Here is a 22,526-nt window from a genome sequence, read left to right on the forward strand (position 1 = left end):
TATTTACTAATTGTCGTTACCACAATCCCGTCCTCTTTCCTGCCGAATTGGACTTTTCACCGGTTTCTTCTTAGACGAGCGACAATGCTGGTGCCAGGTGTGGAGAAGGATGCTTACCCTTCCGAAGCAATTGATTTTACCTCTAGTTTTGTTTTAAAAGGTCGTGTTGCTCTTGCTCTTGCTTTAGCTTTTAGTGTTGTTTTTTTTTTGCTTTTTTGTATTTTTAATGTATGTGATGTTTATACCGGTAACAGTGTTGTCTGTCCTTTAATATAAAAACGTTGTTTCAGTTTCAAAATATCACATTCGGTTAAGTTTCAGATTTAAAAACAAAAAATACATGACCGATGGTATAAAGGTTAATTTAGAGTCATTTACCAACCCCGCTATTGCGTGATGCTTGATCACTTGATATAACGTATTAACATATTTTATAGGAGTAACACGACGGGTGTCACATATGGATCAAGATCTGCTTACCCTTCTGGAGCACCTAAGATCACCCGGTTTTTGGTGGGGTTCGAGTTGCTCACTCTTTAGTTTTCTATGTAAAAACTTTTGTTTTGTATACTGTCGTTTGTCTTTTGTTTTATTTTCGTTTTTTGCTATGGCGTTGTCAATTTATTTTCTACTTATGAGTTTGAAAGTTTCTTTGGCATCTTTCGCCTCTCTTGATGTTCCTTTATGCAGCGAACCGCTGAAAATTTGATACGCTAATAGGCGAGTGGCATTTTTTTTCAAAGAGTCTTAGTTAACAACTTTGAATTAGTGAACCTTTCTAACATACACCTATATAATACACAATTCGAAAGCTTAATATCTGTGCACTTTGGTTTGCTCATCCAAAAGTCGTACGGTCAATTTCTGATATATCAGGGTCAAAGGTCAAATATACAGATTCCTAAATTTTCAAGAACTAGGTAAAATGCCATATACCGGTTCTTTTAGTATTCAAGGAGGAGATATGATAAGTAACATTGCAAAAGGTGTAGAATTCTTCGAACCTTTAAAAGAATATAGGCTGATAATATTTACACTTTTATTCTAAAAATGTAATATCTGATGTCATTGAGACGTAATAAACATGTAAAAATTGACATATTTGATCAAGTAATATCTTATGACATCTCCAGCATGTTATTTGATAAATGTATGATAATCATTGATTTTCGAATTAAATGGACAGACATAGTGTCCATATCATACCTTCTTCTTTTTCATAAAAAAAAATTATGAACCTGAAAGAACAGAATACAATAATTCCTAACCAATCGCAAATTAAAAGGTCAATTACGCAATATTGACAGAAAGTTGCAAATTTTGAAAAATCCGCTAAAATGATAAAATTTGTTGTAAAAGCAAACTTGTTCTGTTGGGATGAAAATATATATATAAATAAGAAGATGTGGTATGAGTGCCAATGAGACAACAATATATGCCTATATTAAACTTTTTTGGTTTTGCTTCATAAGCCTTTTTTTTTCATCATCCTAACCTACAATTAATGTTTAGTTTTCTGGAAACAGCACAATTTTAAAGCTTTTACAGCTGTCAAAAATAGTCATTTTTGTCGAATTCAGATCATAAATAATTTTCCATTATTGCTGAATTTTGGTTATGCAAGCTATGTACAGTGAAAACACGTTTTTCAAACTTATTTACCTTTTTTATTCATGTTCAACATACCAACTTGAACTAATTCCCGGTGTTTGAAAGCACATGATCGCCTTTAGATAAATTTTACCTGCGTCACCGATGGCGGAAACAGGTCCAGTAACCTCTCAACTCCGTCCGTACGTCCGTCCGTCTGTTCAAAACAAATCTTTCCTCTAAGTTTTCGTGGCTTCTATGGAAGGAAATGAATTAACATTTCGTCTGCAGCTTTATAAAGTTGAGTTGTAACGAGTAAGAAGTTTTTACATCTCCGATGTATCCACTCCCTGTTTGCCGATTGTTTAAAATTTTACAACACTCATTGTACAAGGAACATGAAAGTTTTCTTGGCTTCAGTAAAGGGGAATGATCAGTTATGCTCCAGTATACATGTTACCTCAATCAATTACATGCAGCGACGCAGGTCCAGACCCGGTATTGGTATTGTTTATGATTTCAACGAACCAGAAGTTTAAAAAGTGTTGATTTTAAACTTTGCTTTTCCATGGGATTAATTGTATTCGTTATAGCATGTTTTTTTTTGCATTAAATAATTGTTATATTGTTTACCTGAAATATCTGAAGGAAACGATAATGACTTTTCTTTAAACAAGGATATAAGAATATGTTCACACAATTATGTCAATCAACAGACTTAAACACAAGCTAGGCGAAAACAAATACAATTTAATGTTCTCTGACCCCTCTCCTCCCCTCCCCTCACCCTCACGATAAATACGGTTGTGAAATTTTTTTTGGACAGGAAAAACTAGGATTATTTTATTATTTTACAGACCTCCTATAGATATAAGAAGATGTGGTATGAGTGCCAATGAGACAACTCTCCATCCAAGTCAAAATTTATAAAAGTAAACCATTATATGTCAAAGTACGGTCTTCAACACCGAGCCTTGGCTCACACCGAACAGCAAGCTATAAAGGGCCCCAAACATTACTAGTGTAAAACCATCCTAGTTTATTAATTGATTGGATTGATGAATTTGAAAACGAATTGTCGATAGCTATCAATCATAATTCAGATATTTTTTTAGTTGTTAATTTTAATACAGCTATTTTAAAACCAAATACACAACCTCTAAAATGTAAATCTCAACTAGATAACACAAGAAGCAACAAGAATTACTCCTGGTTTTAGTACCTTAATTGACCATGTTTATGTTACCAATAAGGATTTGATACTATAATTACATGTTGCTAAATTCTCGATAAGTGATCATTATCCAGTATATTTAAAAAAAAAGTTCAAACAACTATTTCTTGCAGAAACTTAAAAAATAATGAGAAATTTTTAAGCGACTTAGTTTTTGCACCTTTTGATAAAATTGAACATGGAAGTCATCCAAATACATGTATTCATATGTGGTATGACATATTTAACGGAGTTCTAGATAAATATGCACCTATTGTTACTAAAAGAGTTAAAAGAAAAGACAACCTGATTAGTTCACTAATGAAATTATATATGCCAGGAAAATAGAGAGACATACCATTAACTTGGAACGTGGTCTGAGTTCAAATTTTGGCGAATCTTAGAGAAATTTTATTCAAAGATGGTGAAAAATTCAAAATCATCAACAGATTTGTGGAATATATTCACAGTCTAAACTCATTACAACAAGAAAAAGTACATTTTCAACTATATCTTTCAGCAAAGATTTTGGTTCTGCAACATTTATTTCTAAGTTTAAGTAAACAAAAAAATCAAAATCATTATGTTTTGTTAGAATCTGTTTCAGTAGAAAAGTTACGCATTGTAACTTCTTTGTTTAGTCGTCGAAGAATTTGTGTATCTATACCACGAACAATACACGATAGAGTTGAAAGAACCTAGAAGAGAAGTTTTCTTATTCAAAATTTCACTTTTCATCTAACATTTGGTTATCTTTTTATGTTTTAGCTGACTTTATACAAATACACTGATTTTCATTTCTGTGAATGTATCCCATGAAATTACAAATCAAATAATAAAAGAAGTCGGACGATTTATTCTTGCTAAAAGTTACAGTACATAATAAAATACCAAAGTTTCCCTCCGTAAATCCCAACTAAAAGCAGGAATCCCGCGTGTATTATATCTTTAAACTTATGGCATTTTAAGGAATAAGTTTCTTCAACCTAATATGGATCACATGTTTGTTTATTTTGTCTTTCTTTTAGTTTTTTTGTACTTTGTGCTAATAATATAAATTAATCTAATTTCAACTGATTTTCACAGTTTGTTATTATGTTATGCCGTAACACCACTGTCCCAGGTTAGTGGAGGTTTGAGTGGGCACAAACATGTAAACCCCATAATATTCTATATGTACGGGTCATAAGTCAGGAGCCTGATATTCAGTGATTGTCATTGTTTGAAATCTATCTTATTTGGTTTTTTTTTATCGTTTTGTCATAAATCAGACCAGGCCGTTGGTTACTTTCATTTGTTGTTTAACATTTTGTCATATTAGGGTCTTTTATAGCGGACTATAAGGTATGATTTTGCTGATTGTTGAAGCTATGCGATGACATTTAGTAGCTTAAATTCACGTCATCTAGACTCTGGGGGGATAGCTGTCTCATTGGCAATATTCTCCCTTTTCATTCATAATTTATAAGCTTTCTTTCTAACTGTTTACATAACTTTGGATTGTTCGAAATACTAAGTATTTTCTCCCCATGAAAAGATTACCTTAGCTGTATTTTACAATTACTTGTAGTATTTTTTTGCACCCGATGCTCGTCAACTTTGAACTGTATTTGACATTTTAGAATTTCTGATTTGAGCGTCACTGATGGGTCATTTGTGGACGAAACGCGCGTCTGCCACACAAACTTCAAAACCTGGCATCTGTGATGAGTATGCAAATGGCGGTATTTCCGGAAACAGTATGAGCTGTCATGATTGGCTGTTTAATTAGCAATAAGCGTGATTATAGTAAATTAATGAAAATAACAGCTTACTTGGCACCAAATGAAGGATTTATTTTGGTTGAGGCGATAAATGATGTTGACAGACATATAATTTGGTTTAACGTCTTTTTTACAATGTTCGCTGCTATTTTAGGATAAGCCATTGGTTATTAAAAATGATGTCATTAACGGGTTAAAGTACATTTGATAAGTGACTATTTTTAATGGCCTTCAATTTGTTTTCTTACATCGTTTCATTATGAAGAAAACGCAATATTCAATAATGCTGAGATTTGAACCTTCGATTTTGATGTAACTAAAATTGTATTTCACGAATGTTTGACGAGCAGTACAGAACTTTCAAATAGTATATGATGCAGTCAGACATAGGGTAATTGAAATATGTAATGTTGTACTTGACCGTAATTAATTACAATTTTCAAGTAATTGAATGTGACGTGTAACTGAGCATTTTTTTTAACTACAAGTTATTGAAAGTAATGAAATACATAGCGAAAAATTGTCTGTAATTGACAATTACAACTCAATTACTTTTGAAATTTTGGACCAGAAAGATTGAATCTTGTGTTTTCTCAAAAATGATGAAAGGCCATAACCTTGGTAAATGTAGTAAGCTGACAGGGCAAAGCCTACACAGTATACTTTCTGTAATTACACAACCGAGATTCTTTATTTTGTATTGAATGAAAAAAAAAAATAAAAAGAAGAAAAAAAGAATTGTAGAAACAACATGCCATAATTTGTGTTTAAAACTAAATGAAACCATTAGTAATGAATTAACGAGATTTAATCATAAAATGTAAACTACTGTCGCCTTAATTAGAGTACATTTGTTTGGTAGATAGTTAGCATTCATCATGTACATATATTCACAATATATTTTTTATAATAGGTTTCGTTTAGAAGAAAAAAAAACACCTATTGTGTCATTTTCATTGACATAGGTTGAAATATAATTTTCAAATTTTGCATAGCTTAAAGACACCTTGTAGTTGTTCCACGTGATTCTGTTGTTTACAGTGCAACATCTGCTTCCATCCCACAACCACAACAATTTGATAAAAAAAATCAGATTTAGAACAAGCAGATTTAGAACATTGAAATTTAAACATTCACCTATATAAAGGATATAGTATGTCAACCAGTACTCGTAGATAAAACACACAAAGCGAAAGTGAAAGGTTGTGACATATATTCTTACAATATTTATCACGTTATGCAATTGTTTACTACTTGTATGTGAAGATGATTAAATAAATTATGAAAAGTTGACATTGTATACAGTATATAAAGTTGATAATGTATGTGAAGTTGACGATACATGTGAAGTTGACAAAACATGTGAAGATTACGATACATGTGAAGTTGACGATAGATGAGAAGTTTACGATACATGTGAAGTTGACGATAGATGTGAAGTTTACGATATATGTGAAGTTAACGAAAGATGAGAAGTTGACGATACATGTGAAGTTGACGATACATGTAAAGTTGAGGATATATATGTGAAGTTGATAACAAATATAAACGTCGAGACTTTGTTTTCTATCCTGATTATATTTTTCTTTTTTGTGGAGACCCATTTAAAAGAAATACACCAATCAATTCAATAATTAAGTTGTGTTTAACTTTTGTATAGTACTGTTTGTCTTTTGGTCTTTTTCTATATTTAGCCATGGCGTTGTCAGTTTATTTTCGACTTATGTGTTTGAATGTCTGTACTTTGCAATTTTTTCGCCTCTTTTACATTAAACAACCAAAAGCAATCGATTAACAATACAAATAAACCAAAGTGCAGAACTAGATACGCAGATGAACCTAGAAGAATCAGATATAATTCAAATGCACACAAGACATTCCATATCCCTGAATATCATTGAATGCATTGATAGAGTAGAATCATTCTATGCAACATACAATATCGACCTTATTAGCTAAACATTTTTAAAATCCTTCGAAATACTAATCAGATTTACCAGGCTTAAAAAAGTTTTACGCCGAACGAGCGTTTCGACTACAAAAGACCCACCATCTGTGACGATAGAATAAAAAAGTAAATAAAGCCAAATAAAGTTCGAAGTTGAAGATCATTGAGGATCAAAATGCCCAAAAAGTTTTGCCAGATACAGCGAAATTCATATTTATTCTACACCCAGACATACATGACATATATGGTCTAACAAGATTTGCACTATCTTTGTGATGTTTTTAATTTGATCGTGTTCTACAACTTCGTATTTGATTTTGCCTATCAACGTTTTAGTTTTATTTGTCCCCACCCCACGCCCTTTTCACTCTCGATTTGTTTTATGCATACAAAACGCGCATCTACGCGTTTACTAAATAATGCACCGGATATCTTTTATCACCTTTTATACGACTGTCATACAAGTGAGAGGTTTAGCTAGCTATAAAACCAGGTTTAATCCACTATTTTCTACATAAGAAAATGCCTGTACCAAGTCAGGAATATGACAGTTGTTTTCCATTCGTTTGATGTGTTTGAGCTTTTGATTTTGCCATTAGATTACGGACTTTCCGTTTTGAATTTTCCTCGGAGTTCTGTATTTTTGTTATTTTACTTTTAACGTAGTATGATGAAGGCATGTTCGATTAAAAGTAGCTTATTGGTCAAAGCTTATCATACTGGGATAGAGAAAGACGTTTGTCTGTTTTTGAAAGAACGTTAAGTGCATGTTCAACAAAATAACTGATAGACATAGCAATCCGATCAATTTTGCATTGTGTTTATTTTGTTTTGCCCCATCCCTAAAAATTACAAAACAGAAAAACTTAAAAACATCTCTTCGACGGATACGGTATTTGCATTTTAATATCTTCATTTTTAAAAATTCAGCATATGTTTGTACTTTGGACAGCAGTGATTTAGTGCACTAATTTCGATGCTAATGTGCTAAAGAAGGCTGTTTACAAGCTAGCTCTGATGTGCACCAATGCCCCAATGCACTCATATAGCAAATTAATCACATTAAAAGTGTCTAAGAAAATTCAGAACTTGTGACGTTACTTAAATACAATGTATAGTTCACACAAAAATCCAACGAACAATGCATGTAAAATATGCGATTGGACATGATTGAAACATATGTAACACAAATTATACGGGAAGTACACCCTAAACCAAACGCACAAATTGAAGATTCCACTTTTTCAAAACTGCTTCCAACTCGGTGTTACAATGTAATTTTAAATTGACATGAGGGATGACGCCTTTTGTATAATTGGAAACCACTTAGTTACCTCTGGATGTCATTTAGAGGGCTATAAATAAAACGAAATACATTAAAACAACTGTATTGAACCATCTTAGTTCTGTTCAAATTTGTCCAATAAATATTTATTACAGTATTGTCTGGAAACGACTAGATGCCTTTTACATGTTTTATATAGGCTGAGTACGTCCAAGCCGCTCCATTTACAAGTTGATGACGATAAGCTCAGAGGTTGTCTTCTAGAATGTTGATAATAAGGACACTACAAACTTGTATTGAATGTTCTATCATTTAATAAACACAATCATAATAACTGGGAATAAAATATGAAGATAAAGTAAAATTGAAATGCCAAATACGCTTTTGATATACCTTTGTATGAATGAACGGAGAAGGAATTGTCTGCATCACATTGAGAGACGGTCTCAACCATATTAACAAGCAGTCTTAACCATATTAACAATTAAAGGTTGACCCATTTGTATTTTACCTGGCAAATTGGATAATTATGTAAAATAAAAGCAGGGACCGATGTCAGCTGCTTAGGATTTATGTATTCCAGGTGATTTAAAATAAAAGATATTATACATATTTTAATTCAAGTAAAAAAAAAACAAAACAAAACAACCCAGAACTTACATGCTTCTATAAAAATTTAACATAAAACTAAAGATTGAATACTCAAGTGCTCTGTAAAATAAGCAACGTCTGCTCCACGTGAAACACTCGACGTGTTGTCCATGGCATGCCAACGATAAGTTCTAATATTGATACTATATAAAAACAAGTAAAAAAAGATAAGATTAACATTTAATAAATTCCGTGGTCATCTGTAACTTTTCATATATTTCATTTCGGTATCCTATTTCATGCTTTCAGTAAAATATTTTAAAGCATTTTAAAGCATTCGACATGTTTATAAATAAGAATAGAAAATTCACAATAGGAAAATTAAGGACATCTGTTTTACTGTATTTTTCAATATTAGTAAAGATATCAAAAAGACTCTCTCTCTCTCTCTCTCTTATATAAACATGTGATAGGCTTCCAATATAGACGGGATATACCAACCTTGATTATTCAATTAGAGAACATTAGCTGTATAGCAGAATGTAAAGTTTGAGATAGCATTAGATCCTGTGTGTACCTGCTATTGTAAAATGTTCACTTTATACGAAAAAGGTTGGAGAGAAGAGGAACTTGGTTGATAACTAAATGAATGCGAACTATTTTACTTTGCGTAAGTTAAATTCCAATGTTGATTAAAGTATGCATAGCAGGAGTTCCAACCATTCTCGATACGTTTTGGAATCCATTTGATTCTCTCAGTGTTTCACTTGACTTGAATAAATCAACTAGTTTTTAAAAAAAATAAAACAGAGGTACAGGATACCAAAGGGCTATCAAATATCATATGTCAAATGGACAAATAACAAGAAAATGAAGAATGTGTCCATAGTACACGGATGCCCCACTCGCACTATCATTTTCTATGTTCAGTGGACCGTGAAATTGGTGTCAAAACTCTAATTTGGCATTAAAATTTGAAAGATCATATCATAGGAAACATGTGTACTAAGTTTCAAGTTGATTGGACTTCAACTTCATCAAAAACTACCTTGACCAAAAACTTTAACCTGAAGTGGGACAGACGGACGAACGGACGGACGAACGGACGCAAAGACCGAAAAACATAACGCCCCTAGATGGGGCATAAAAACAACTATAGTAACATGAAAAATATCGACAAGACAAAGAACAGTCTACAAATAAGTCGTCACAGAAAACGAAGCGAACCCCACAATAAGTCAATTCACTATCTCATGGAAGTGGAGAAGTTACGGCACGTATTATGCTATTCAAAGATTTGTTTCATAGATAGCGAGCCATCATTATTGATTTACATATATTCCTGATAATTGATCGAAGTATAAGATTAAGGATTACAGGAACTATAAGGTATATAAACCATTCAAATTTATCTGTGAGATCTGCACTCTGGAGCCTTTTGCATGTAGTACTTGTAAATTGTTAGAAAGGTCAGTCGGATCTGCACTTTGGAACCTTTCTCGTCTAGCACTGGTACTTGAGAAACTTGTTAGACAGATTATACTAAGAAATGTTGATTTATACACACTTTAGAGAATGATAATTTGTTACAGTATCATTTATTATGGAAATGTGGAATGAACTTATCATTCTGTTTTAGATTGATCAAAGTATTACTTAAAAGTTTTTAGTACATAATCTAGTATTAAGGATGTTATATACTAAAATAACATTGTTCTTATGTTGTACTGTTACACCACTGTCCCAGGTTAGGGGAGGGTTGAGAGTTCACAAACATGTTAAACCCCACCACATTCTTTATGTGCCTGTCCCAAGTCAGGAGCCTTTAGTTCAGTAGATGTCGTTGGTTAATGTCTGTCATATTTGTTTTTCGTAAATTGTTTTGTTATAAATAAGGACCGTTAGTTTTCTCAATTGAATTGTTTCATATTTTTCATGTCGGGGCCTTTTATAGCCGACAATACGGTATGGGTTTTTATTATTGCTGAAGGCCGTACGGTTGCCTATAATTGCTTACATCCACTTTATTTGAACTTTGGTGGATAGTTGTCATTTGGCAATCATACCTCATCTCCTTATTTTTATATTAACGGTATCAATTTTACTATACCAGATGCGCATTTTGGCAATCAATGTCCCTTCAGTGATGCTCCAAGCTAAAATATTTGAGTATCAAAACCTGAATATAAACTTTGAAAAGCTAGTAAAACACAAATGACCGAAAGAAAAGCCCAAACATGAAAAGGAATAATAGCTATGAATGAGGGAAATCAAATTTTTGCCAAAACGGCATTGAACTCGTCATGGATTTTTCAATGTCATATGTAACGAGTTTATGGTGATTATAATGGTAAGGAAATTATTGAACCAATGTTTGCGTATATACTAGTTAACTAAGTCGTCTGTGTACAGGTTTTCTATTGATCAAGAATATTCAGTCGTTGATTGTTGATCGAAAACTTTGGCTGCTAACTTACATTTGGATTTTTGTTTCGAGGTATACCGATCTTGATCTCTTGATAAACAATCAACACATAATTCCGGAGCAAGCAAAACCTAATTGAGATGATAAAGTGATGATGATTTTTTTCATATGTTCAAGTGCTCTCATTAGTTGATTAAACTTTGTCGTAACAATTGTGAAATGATTTGGTGTATTATTATTTTTTTTTTCTTCCAAAATCGATTAAAACGTTTTTTGCACGTTTGTTTACCATTTCTTTGATCACGTTTAGTCGCGCTGTGTGGTTGCCGAATTTCTAACCAAAGATTTCGTAGTTAAACTTACTCTATACCGATAATCTGTCGGCATATTATAGTACAGGAAGACAAAAATTCAAAGGCAGTATATCTTTATTGATTTGGAAACAATAAAGGATTTGCTATTTAAGGAAGTCTATGTATACGTGTTTTATAGTAAAAATTAGCCATTCTAGAATATAAATCATATTTAACTTTTTTGGGGAAATATGAAGTACATATGACCTGACCGACTTACAAGATAATCAGTGTTTCTACACATTTAAACGAAACTAAAAGATCAAATCAAAAATACGACTTTTTAGATTGATAGATGACTAATTAAAGCATAATTGTATGTATGCAAACTGACAGAAAATTTATTCAATTTTTTTCATTAGATACATTCAATATAATAGTATATAGATGGAACTGATCAAAAATGTCCAATTGGTTGTTTTTACAAATTGGGGTCTACATAAATGCTTAATCATTTCTCTCGTGTCGTGGTCTTCTCCTTCGTAATTTATTTAGCTTTTTTATCTTTTATGATCCGAACGTCACTGATGAGTCCTTTTAAGACGAAACGCGCGTCTGGCATACAAAATGTTATTCCTGTTATGATGAGTTTCTTTATGACTAGGTTCATTAAAAGTCGTTTTTCCTCCTTGATAATCCCACGATATTGAAATTCAGACAAAAAATGGTCGCCGATTGTTTGTTACAGTGATTTGTCAACCAGCTCCTTGTTGCCACAAATGCCTTTCGAAAACAGGTTATAATAGTGCAATTTTCACATATCAGCGTCATGAATATGCACGCACTATTTACTTTATATTCTTCGAGCAACAGCTATTAATTAATCAAATAATCATTAAATCTCTTAATTAAAGATTCCGACAATTTGAAACGAAAGCAATTTCATACGGTATGGTATCTAAATTATGATCCCCTAGTAATTCATACGAAAAGTAAGCTTTGCTAACGACGGTGATATTTTGTGTTTAGGTCTAGGTTAGTCTATGAAAAGGTATATGATATGAAATTTAGAGCGAGGGGCTTGCCCTGAGCTTTTAATTCATAGTATATACCTTTTCATAGACTATCCAATTTAGCACATATTTACAACTCGAGTAACCTTTTAATTGATCTATTGATAGTTTATTTTGGCTGACTACTTGTATCACAGGTGTTTGTAAAACGGAGCTCATTAACGAAGTTTTGTAAATCTACTCACTAGTATCATTGTAAAATATGTGATTTCAAAAGGCCTTTGACTCCAGAATGAAAAGATGGTAGCTGCTGGTGTAAGTATATTTATTGGTATAAAGCGGTGTTTTACTATACATGTACTTCCTTACATGGTAAGATGACAACATAAATTGACCAAAAGCAGGCAATAATTAAATTGCAGTGGAAGCTTTACATGTCTTGAAAACATTTTTCAATTTCACAGTAAAACTAAAGCTATAATAAATTTGAAACATATAGATAGTATGCAGTGGCGGATCCAGGGGGGGAGAGGTCGATTGTTGGAAAACCCCATTTTTGGACGATCAATGCTTTTGAATGGAGACATATGGTTGAATCCCCCCCCCCCCTTATCCTGGGTTGGAACCCCCCTTTTAAAAATGGCTGGGTCCGCCCCTGGTATGTCCCCATAGATAGTCTAGCGGATAGTCATTAAAAAGCAACTACCAATATATCAAAGATACTAGGGTTTATTTATTTCAAAGTAAAAACTAAAAGATGTATCAGAACATGTATATATATATATAGGTTTGAACGTTGTTTTCAATTTAGACTTGTTTATATTTTTTCGTTTGGGCTTGTATTATATTTTCCTTCGGGTTTATATGATCCGTTCATCCTATTTCGACTCTTTAAAATTCAAGAGTCTATCCTAAATTGAGGTAAATTATATGGCCTTCCAAATACCGTTTCGATCCCTAACATCACTGCAGAGACATTAATTGTCGAAATCCGGATATGGTGTACAAATTTTTGCACCTCATAGTTGTGGTATACCATCTTTTCCACAAGTTTATTTTTTTTTTCTGTTTTGTATTAAATTACTATTAAGATCATTTTGTTACATCTGTGATCAATTTATTTGGCAATCGCCAATGGCAGTCAGCAGGGTTTAAGAACATCCGTTGTTCGACCTGTTAGTCAAATGCGTTTTGTTAAAATATACTTTTTCACTTTTTTGGTCTTTTGGAAAATGTTGTTTGTGCTGTATTTAGACCCCTTTAACAAGAAATTTGTTTTACATGCACACGTATAAAAAATTGCGGTTTTTATCCAACGCAATCATAGGTTTGAACGTTGTTTTCAATTTAGACTTGTTTATATATATATATATATATATATATATATATATAGGTGGCACATTCTCTTCAGACATTATTACGGTTTTTTAATTCATGACATCGTCCTGAACATGCATGAACTATTTGCCACTGGACATTAATCAACCAATAATCAATCAATCAATAAATTCATGACGAAATAGATCAAGTTGCCTTAATTTCCCTTCACAAGGTTACATAGTATACACACTTTTTTGTGTACAAAGTAATTGTATGGATGATAAATTATCACAGTTTTAAGATGGCGTTGTACTCTAATCAAGGTATAAAGAACCATATTTGTTTCTCTTTATTTAAATGAAAGAAACTTGCAATCGTCAAAAACATTTTTTAGATCCAAAGATTTTAATAGCAGGATATTTAAAAATAAATGTGCAAACTATATTACCAACTATTAAATTTAATTTGGAGCACAGCATTTTATTTCAAAATAGCCAGTGGCAATTTTTTGTTTTAATATCTTGATTACGATACAATGAAATCTTACCCTTGTGGTTATTCATGCGTAGTTACTTAGTACACGGAAAAAGTAAGTACTTTGAAAATTAGAAGGCAAATTGTAACAAATTGATTGGACGAGAAGTTGTGAGTATGTGCTAATACTGATTATCTTTTAAATTGTCCTTTGATTCATGTATAGGGCTTTAAAGTACAGCAGCGAATATTTCCCAATTTTCAGAACGTCATGTAAAACATATTAACTCTTGACTAATAACTCGACATGTGTTTACCGTGAATTGATTTGTTTTGAAAAGACACAGAAAATTCATTATTTGTTATTTTTTTTCCTAGCTTGCTGATGATCATCCAGACTTGGACTTAGAACAACTAAGGCGATGTACCTATGAACCGTCCTACGAAGTAAACAAGTGTATACATGTGAAATACAAACTAACGCACGTCTTGACACTCACTAGCACTCACATTTTGATACTATTTTAAAGTTTATCTACCAGGTCAGTACTGTGAAACCTTTCACCCTATATACTTAGTGTAAATTTATCGGTATAAATATCAGTCTTTTTAAAATAAAATAAATTGCCTTTCAAGTCACTGCAGTACAACAGTTGCTCAAAATGATGTTTACTTTGCTACTTTGCTTGATTGTTAGCCAGGTAAGTAAGGGATATGTTTGGTAATTTTAAATAAACAATTTTAAAAAGTTTAGAATGCGTTTGTAAATTGTACTGCCGTTGTAAGCAATAATTTGCCTACACAGAACAGTTTTGGTTCCAACGACGAAGTAGATATGCTATGAACAGACTTATACTTATGTATACTAGTTCATTTGTGACAAAAATCTTTATGTACAAATGGAATCAGTAGGTCCATTTTGAACTGACAAAAGTCACAAACTTTAAATTAAAAATGTTACGCTTTGCACGGGAGTGGCGATTTACCTCTTGTAAGAATTGAAATACTATGAAATAGCAAAATATATTGTGTTGAATGTAAATGAAATACGTTCGAATATCTATTGCAATTATTTCACAGTTTATGAATAAACTCATCATAGATACAAGGATTAAAATGTTTTTACGCCAGACGCGCGTTTTGTCTTCAAAAGACCCACCAGTGACAATCGAATAAAAGTTCGAACAGAAAATATGTAATAATTGAATGCCACATGCAACGAAAGACGAGTAGTATCGAAACATTTAATTATTTAAGTTATAAATTCTACTATATGATTTAAAGCAACACAACGACGTCAAGTCTATTAACGAACAGTAGCTTTGGTGTATACTTATCATTATAATGTTATTTCATATAATGAATTGTTTTTTGTACATCTAAATTTCAGACCATTGCAACAACAACAACGGCTCCCTCAAGTACAAAACACCAAGCTACGCACAATCATCGCACACATGGAACCCATCCTACAAAGGAACCAGCAGAAACTGATTCATTCAGGTTCAAATATGATCCTCTCACAGTAAGTTGACATTATTTCGACTCAACATAAAATACCATGTTTCGTAATCCAAAATGCTATTGTTACATAGACGTATATATATTTGATTTGCATATATTTTATTGGATTAATTTTGTATATCTATAATGGAAAATAAGAAGATAAAAATAATAATTTTCGGCAATATAATCTCATTTCGAAATGTTTTTTTGTGAATTCAAAGTAAATCAATCAGTTATCAAAATGTAATTTCATGGCATTTTATTACCGACCAAGACCATTCCTTTACTGACGGTTCCATGTTCTTTGTATTTATGTGAATTTGAGATGGTATGGGTGATCTATACCAAACGATATAGAAAGAATTTCGTCTTGTCAAAAATATAGTACCGTACAAGACTAAATATGCTTTTTTTATACATTAAGGAATCTGGCGTTTGTCTTATATTAAATATTAGTCTCTATTAAATGCATTCATAGTTTTTTATACCCTGGGCGAATAGAATCTTAAAATTCATATATACACCAGTCTCTACAAATGAGATTCATATAATGACCACTTTTTACTTTGTTTGAGTTGTTGCGTTGTTGACACATTAAGATGTATACCCTTATATCTCCATTTGGTTTCACAAAAGCTTCGTTATTTGATATTTTTACAAACAAATAGTTTTTGTATGGTAATTTGGATCCTTAACACATGCAAACTCAACAGTAAAGTTCCATGAATTATTTTATTCCGAAACAGTATCTGCCTTAGTATACAGGTTTGCCTTGAGCATTACTGAAGTGACATTAATTGTCAAAATGCGTATCTGCTGCAGTAAAATCGGTACCGATTGTGTTATTACCAGTCAATGCGAGATCAAAGTTTAGACCTAGCTTCAGCATGCAAATAACCACTATATTCAATTAAATATTTTACAGCATCTTATGGTTGCAATGACACATCATAAATGTTATATCTACACATTGATGGGTACTGAATCAACTGATGTTCATACATCTCATGGTCTTCATTTACTTGAGGTAAGTTGTTATCCATCATGAATCTAAGACGTTTTACTCGGAACTGTAAATAATGTATACCTACAGATCTGTTCAGATAGAAAGAATTTAACATTCATAAATGTAGACACCCACACATGCCTCCATTTTATTTGATTCATAAGGATCAGATTACATATATGTAATTTTAAAAATGAATTTTCTAAATGATTTCATATAATATTTATATCGTTAACATCATGAACATATATATTTTAATTTATGAATTTGTCATGTGTAAATAATAGTATAACCAAATAAGCATTATATGATAAACTTTAAATATCAAATGTTAATGTACACAACCATGTTATGCGTTCGTACCTTAACATTAAAAAATTAGAGGAAAATGAACTCCGTTTTGACATTTTTACCTTTTATGTCTTTTTGTTTTATTCACGCATCGTTGTCAATATAATGGAATTTGATGCGACTGTCGTACAAGTGAGAGGTTTAGCGCTATAAAACCAGGTTCAGTCCACCATTTTCTACATAAGAAAATGCCTGTACCAAGTCAGGAATATGACAGTTGTTGTCCATTCGTTTGATGTGTTTGTGCTTTTGATTTTGCCATTTGATTAGGAACTTTCCGTTTTGAATTTTCCTCGGAGTTCAGTATTTTTGTGATTTAACCTTTTAGGCATTTCCAATTCAATTTTATCATTATACATGTTTTATCTTTTCTATAATGCACAGATCAATATTCTCCCACACCAGTCCAGTTCATTAAAACCCCATTTGAATAGTAATTTTACAAATTACCAATTAATTCGCCTTAAGATCATTATTCAAATTTTCAACAAGAACAAATATCGGCCATTTAAAAATATAAGTATAACGAAAATTTAGAATTTTCTTCAAAGTGCCGTTTATCAAAAAATGTAGAATAATCTCAACTAATACAGCTCGCAAATGATTTAACATTTTGTCATGTTGAGGCATTTTATAGCTTACTATACGGTATGGTGGATGTTTCTTTTATTCTCAGGGAGAAATTTGTGTCCTTGACAATCATACCACGTCTCCTTTTAAAAAAAAAGCACAAGTTTAATTTATAGTTGGCCTATAGTATGGTAATAAGCCTTTTTTTTAAAGTAACACGCGTACACATTGATCGAGAATTAAACTAGTATGACTTTGATTTTTTTCAGACAAAACTTATTACTATGGTAGATGACAGTTCTATGACATACAGCTCCATGTCGCATGATGAAGTCACAGCCGCAAGTAAATTATTTGCCAGAAGTTGCAACAAGAGCGGAATGACCACATTCAAACTAAATTAAAAGTACTTTACGGTGCGTTATTTTTTCGTCTTGCAATGATTTGAAGGTCGTAAGATCCATCACTAACTATAATGATGACCGTAAGGTACATCAATAACTGTAATGCAGGTAAATAAAGATGAAAACAATGTTTTATTCTTACATTTAACAAAATGATTTCTGTTCTCCGTCTCCGTCAGAAGTGGGTTCTGTGACTGGACAAGCGTGTAGGAAATTGACATCGCAACTGCCAAAAGCCAACAATAGTTTCAAAGAAAAAATGCACCTTTGCTTGTTTTTCATGTACTGATGTGTTATTGCTGTTTGTCTTTCCGTCGTTTTGTCTTATGACAATTGTGTTGTCTGCATTTTTTGTACTAATAATTGCCTCCTTTGTATCTTCACTATTTTCTGAACATCAGATGAAGCAGTCTGTCTACTACTCTCATTTACTAAAATGATGGTTTGTTTTGCACAAGGTCAGTTTTGTTTTTGGCTGTTTCTGACGTCTTTAGGTGTAATACCACCAAATTACAGTGCGTCACATCCGGTTGCATACGAAAATAGGTCGAAAAAAAAATATTCCCTTGAATTTGACAGTTGTAGGTATTTGATCCTACATTTCATTGCAGTAAAACATTTCTGGGTCATAAACATATATCTTGGGTATTTCAAAGCACCAATGTTTTTTAATTTTGGGTTTCTATAGAATATTTTGGAAACTTGAGGTTACATGGTTACTAAAGCTTGTACACAGGTTAAAAAAGGGGGAACATTTGATTGGTTAACTTCCAGTGATGGTTATTTTCTTATATGCAATGAAATGTTATGTGAAATTTTTTCTATATTACTGGACAGGATAAAACTTTACTCATGCCAAGTATTTCTTTATTTGAAACAAAGATAAATTCTGCACAATTTTTTGAAAAGTGCAAATTTAACAAAGACTAATAGGGGAAAATCAATGGTGGTATTTCACCTAATATGGAAAGCTGTAAATGCACCTTTGACCTTGTGAGTACTTTCATGTGTTAAAATTTCTTGCTATTTAAGTGAAATATTACAAATAATGAAATATTCTGAGTGGATTGAGTCTCCAAAACACATTTTATGAGAAAATTTGCTTGAAATAGGACTTCACTATGAATATTAGTTGACAGAACAAGCCATACTTAGAGTTTTGGGGAGCTTTTTCTCCTTATTTCTTATATTCTGCTATACTAGAAAATTTTTCCTAAGAAATACTTTAAAAACTATATAGTTTTAAGTAAATGAAATTATTTTTAAAGCAGTAACAACAAATTATTCACCAAAAGAGAAGCTTTGTATGTCCCTCTCTGGAACACGGCGTAAATTTAAGTTCTACGTAAGGACTTATTGAAACCTCATTGGAGACAGTAAACTTTTATACGGATAGTTCATTCAGCTTGAATACTTCAATTAATCATTTATTATAACATTTCTATCATAAATGAGTGAAAGTTACCCTAAAAAGTAGAAATTTTGAGGAAATAAGAGGTATAAATGGACCAAAAGAGACCTTATTAGGAAGACAAAGAGGTCCATTAGTAGTATTTATCATCTTAAAGTCATCTTTTGTATCATATTCAACTGTTTGTAGGCAGATGAGATAAATATTTGATCATTTATTGGTCCACACTATATTCTATCATGATGCGGCTTGGTTTGGATTTTTCGAAGAAATTTTGCTCGAAACACTGTAGATGTCGTCTTACATTATACTAGTTTTTTCTCAAACTATTGAACTTATTATGACAGAACTTGACAGGAATGCTTGAAATAACCAGTATTACAAAGGAAAAAAGTCACATTCAGTTTATTTAACAAAAAAGTCTTCTTTAGGTGTAATACCACCAAATCACAGTGCGTCACATCCGGTTGCATACGAAAATAGGTCGAAAAAAATATTCCCTTGAACTTGACAGTTGTAGGTATTTGATCCTACATTTCATTGCAGTAAAACATTTCTGGGTCATAAACATATATCTTGGGTATTTCAAAGCACCATTTTTTTTTATTTGGGGTTTCTATAGAATATTTTGGAAACTTGAGGTTACATGGTTACTAAAGCTTGTACACAGGTTAAAAAAGGGGGAACATTTGATTGGTTAACTTCCAGTGATGGTTATTTTCTTATATGCAATGAAATGTTATGTGAAATTTTTTCTATAGTACTGGACAGGATAAACCTTTATTCATGCCAAGTATTTCTTTATTTGAAACAAAGATAAATTCTGCACAATTTTTTGAAAAGTGCAAATTTAACAAAGACTAATAGGGGAAAATCAATGGTGGTATTACACCTTTACACTAAATCCATTGGATGTTGTATGTGTACTGATTGATATTCTAGTCTTAGATGTATGATTGTTTTTCATTAGTTGTTATTGGCTTTGAGCCAGCTGTCAGTAACTGCGAGTACTCTCAGATCTGTACTTAGTTTCTGTTTAATGTTGGGATGTATAAGTACTCATCCAAGTCCACTCTCTGTTTTGTTAGATGTATTTTTATTTGTATCCATCTGATGAGTTAAGCCTTTTTCAACAGATTTGTATAGTTTGTTCTTATATTTAACTGTTACACTACTGTCCCAGGTTAGGGGGAGGGTTAGTAATGATATATAGGACTGGTCCGATTTAATGATAATATTCATATTTGGATATAACAAAACTGTAATTGTTTTAAAATGCAACAAGATGTTAGCTAGTTTGGTACTGACATGATTTATTATAATCCTTGCTAAGTTGTCCGTTTATAAATTTAGAAATTATAAAGAAACTAAGGTTTAAAATCCCTCAGGCAAAGTTGGCCTTAGATGGATTTGGCTTTTTTAAAGGTTATTGTGGGTCTTATAGCTCTTCAATTGTTTCGGTTCTACGGAACCCGAAATGTTAATTTCCGGATTTTGCGGGCAGCATGTGTCATTTTATAGACCAAATACGTCGCAACTCGGCTTAAAAGTAACAGTGTAAATAGAACTTATAAGCAAGAAAAGGTTATCTTGTTCACGATCAAGATATGAATATAGAACAACCAAATCTAATGTTTGAAAGAATGTGCTAACAAACATTAGGACATATTTGTTTCTTATCCTGCAATCAACCAACTGTAATTATACAAACCTCAGGCATAGAAATACAACTTTTTGTTTTCTCTTTATAGTATACAAAACGCGTCTACTGGTATCCTGTTTTTGATCTTAACAAACGGTAAAATGTACAACAAAAATCAGTTAATAACCAATCTATTTAAAATACCGGTCTATCGTAACTTGCGTATAACGAAATCAGAGATCTATATTTTAATTAGATCGGTTACCAACACAATTTATTTTTGGATCTTCTTTCGAGGTCCTCCTTTAAGCAATGGGTGTTTATCTAACCATGCAATTCATACACAACGACTAAAAACAGTTAAGCGTCAAGGTTAAATTGCAGGATAAAATAATAATTACATTGTCCAAAAATACGATTTTTTTTGTTAGTACTTACTACGAAACAGGAAATAAAGTTTCGACGAGCCTCGCTTTTTTTATGTGGTTTGATTGCCAATAACACAACTTTTGACCAAAGACCAAATGATGTAGATGTACGCAACTATAGGAGACCACGGCCTGCAACAATGAGCAAATCCAATTCCGAAAAGGAAACTATAAAAGGCCCCGGCATGACAAAGTGTAAAACAATCTAAACGAGAAAATCAACGGCCTTATTTATGTACAAAACAATAAAGGAAAAACAAATAGGACTGATAATTACCAATGGAAACCACTGAATAACAAGTTCCTGGCAGGCACATACAGAATGTTGCAGTGCTAAACATGTAACTGAGAACACAATCCTACCCTAAACTGGACAGTGGTGTAAATGCACAACATAATAAAAAGCTGAACAAAGTCAGTTGATAAAGGCTTGGCTCACCAGATCAACACAAAGCATACAATATAACTTACACAGACTAAAGACACAACGTACCGTCCTAAGAGTACTCTTAGTAACCCAGCTAACCCAAAGCAAAATATAACTAATAAATACTGTAAATCATATTTCCTAGACTAAAAGTATGTTGTACAAAACTGTATTGCATGTTAAATCTTTGATCTGTTAAATAGTACATGACAGAAGCAGAATGGTTTGAATTCAACATTGACATCGCAGTCGACATATTTGAAGAAATTAAAAATATGATTAAAAAAAATAAGCGGTTATAACAGATGTATAGTTGCCTGAATTGTAATCTCGTATAACAATTAAAATAATATCGAATCATTTGAATTCCCAAAATGAACAACAAAAATGAGATAACGAATACCAAAGAAAAAGCTTGTTTCCACATTTATATGTTATAATTTATATATTTTACAGCATATTATGGCCGCCATGACACATCATAAATGTTATCTTTACACCATGGCTGGCACAGAGTCAGCTGATGTACATACAACTCACGGTCTTCATTTACTTGAGGTATGATTATTGGCAATAGTCCATTTTCAAATTATCGATTTATAAAAGACCTTTTTTACATTCTCCGTTGATAAATTAAGAAATTATGAAGAAGTTTCAATTCCATTATGCATGTATTTTGCTATTTTGATATAAGGTTTGGTTTTGTACCTCCTCAAGTATTTAAGAATAGATACATCCTTCAAGTTGGCCTTCTCCTCATCAGCAGCTCGTGTTAACTATGTAATATAACTACCTTCTCGAACACAAGCTTGAAGTTTACCATAACGAACTATGATATTTTCATAATATTTCATATTTGCAATTAA

The 22,526-nt window shown here is 32.2% G+C and overlaps 1 protein-coding gene and 1 long non-coding RNA gene across 2 annotated transcripts in view; both read left to right on the top strand.

Moving 5' to 3' along the window:
- The window catches only part of LOC127724336 (uncharacterized), a 147,859-nt gene that overhangs the window by 123,269 nt on the left and 2,064 nt on the right, over nucleotides 1–22,526 (top strand). Inside the window, exon 3 of the mRNA XM_052231273.1 lies at nucleotides 22,117–22,218. Within this exon, the coding sequence (XP_052087233.1) occupies nucleotides 22,117–22,218 (102 nt within the window). The remainder of the gene's footprint in view (nucleotides 1–22,116; nucleotides 22,219–22,526) is intronic.
- On the top strand, nucleotides 15,380–17,845 carry LOC127724342 (uncharacterized). Its single transcript, XR_007992455.1, has 3 exons — nucleotides 15,380–15,440; nucleotides 16,347–16,448; nucleotides 17,618–17,845. It is a non-coding gene; the product is annotated as an uncharacterized LOC127724342 (long non-coding RNA).

This window comes from Mytilus californianus, unplaced genomic scaffold (genome assembly GCF_021869535.1).
Source record: "Mytilus californianus isolate M0D057914Y unplaced genomic scaffold, xbMytCali1.0.p SCAF_14, whole genome shotgun sequence".
NCBI classification, from domain to species: domain Eukaryota; kingdom Metazoa; phylum Mollusca; class Bivalvia; order Mytilida; family Mytilidae; genus Mytilus; species Mytilus californianus.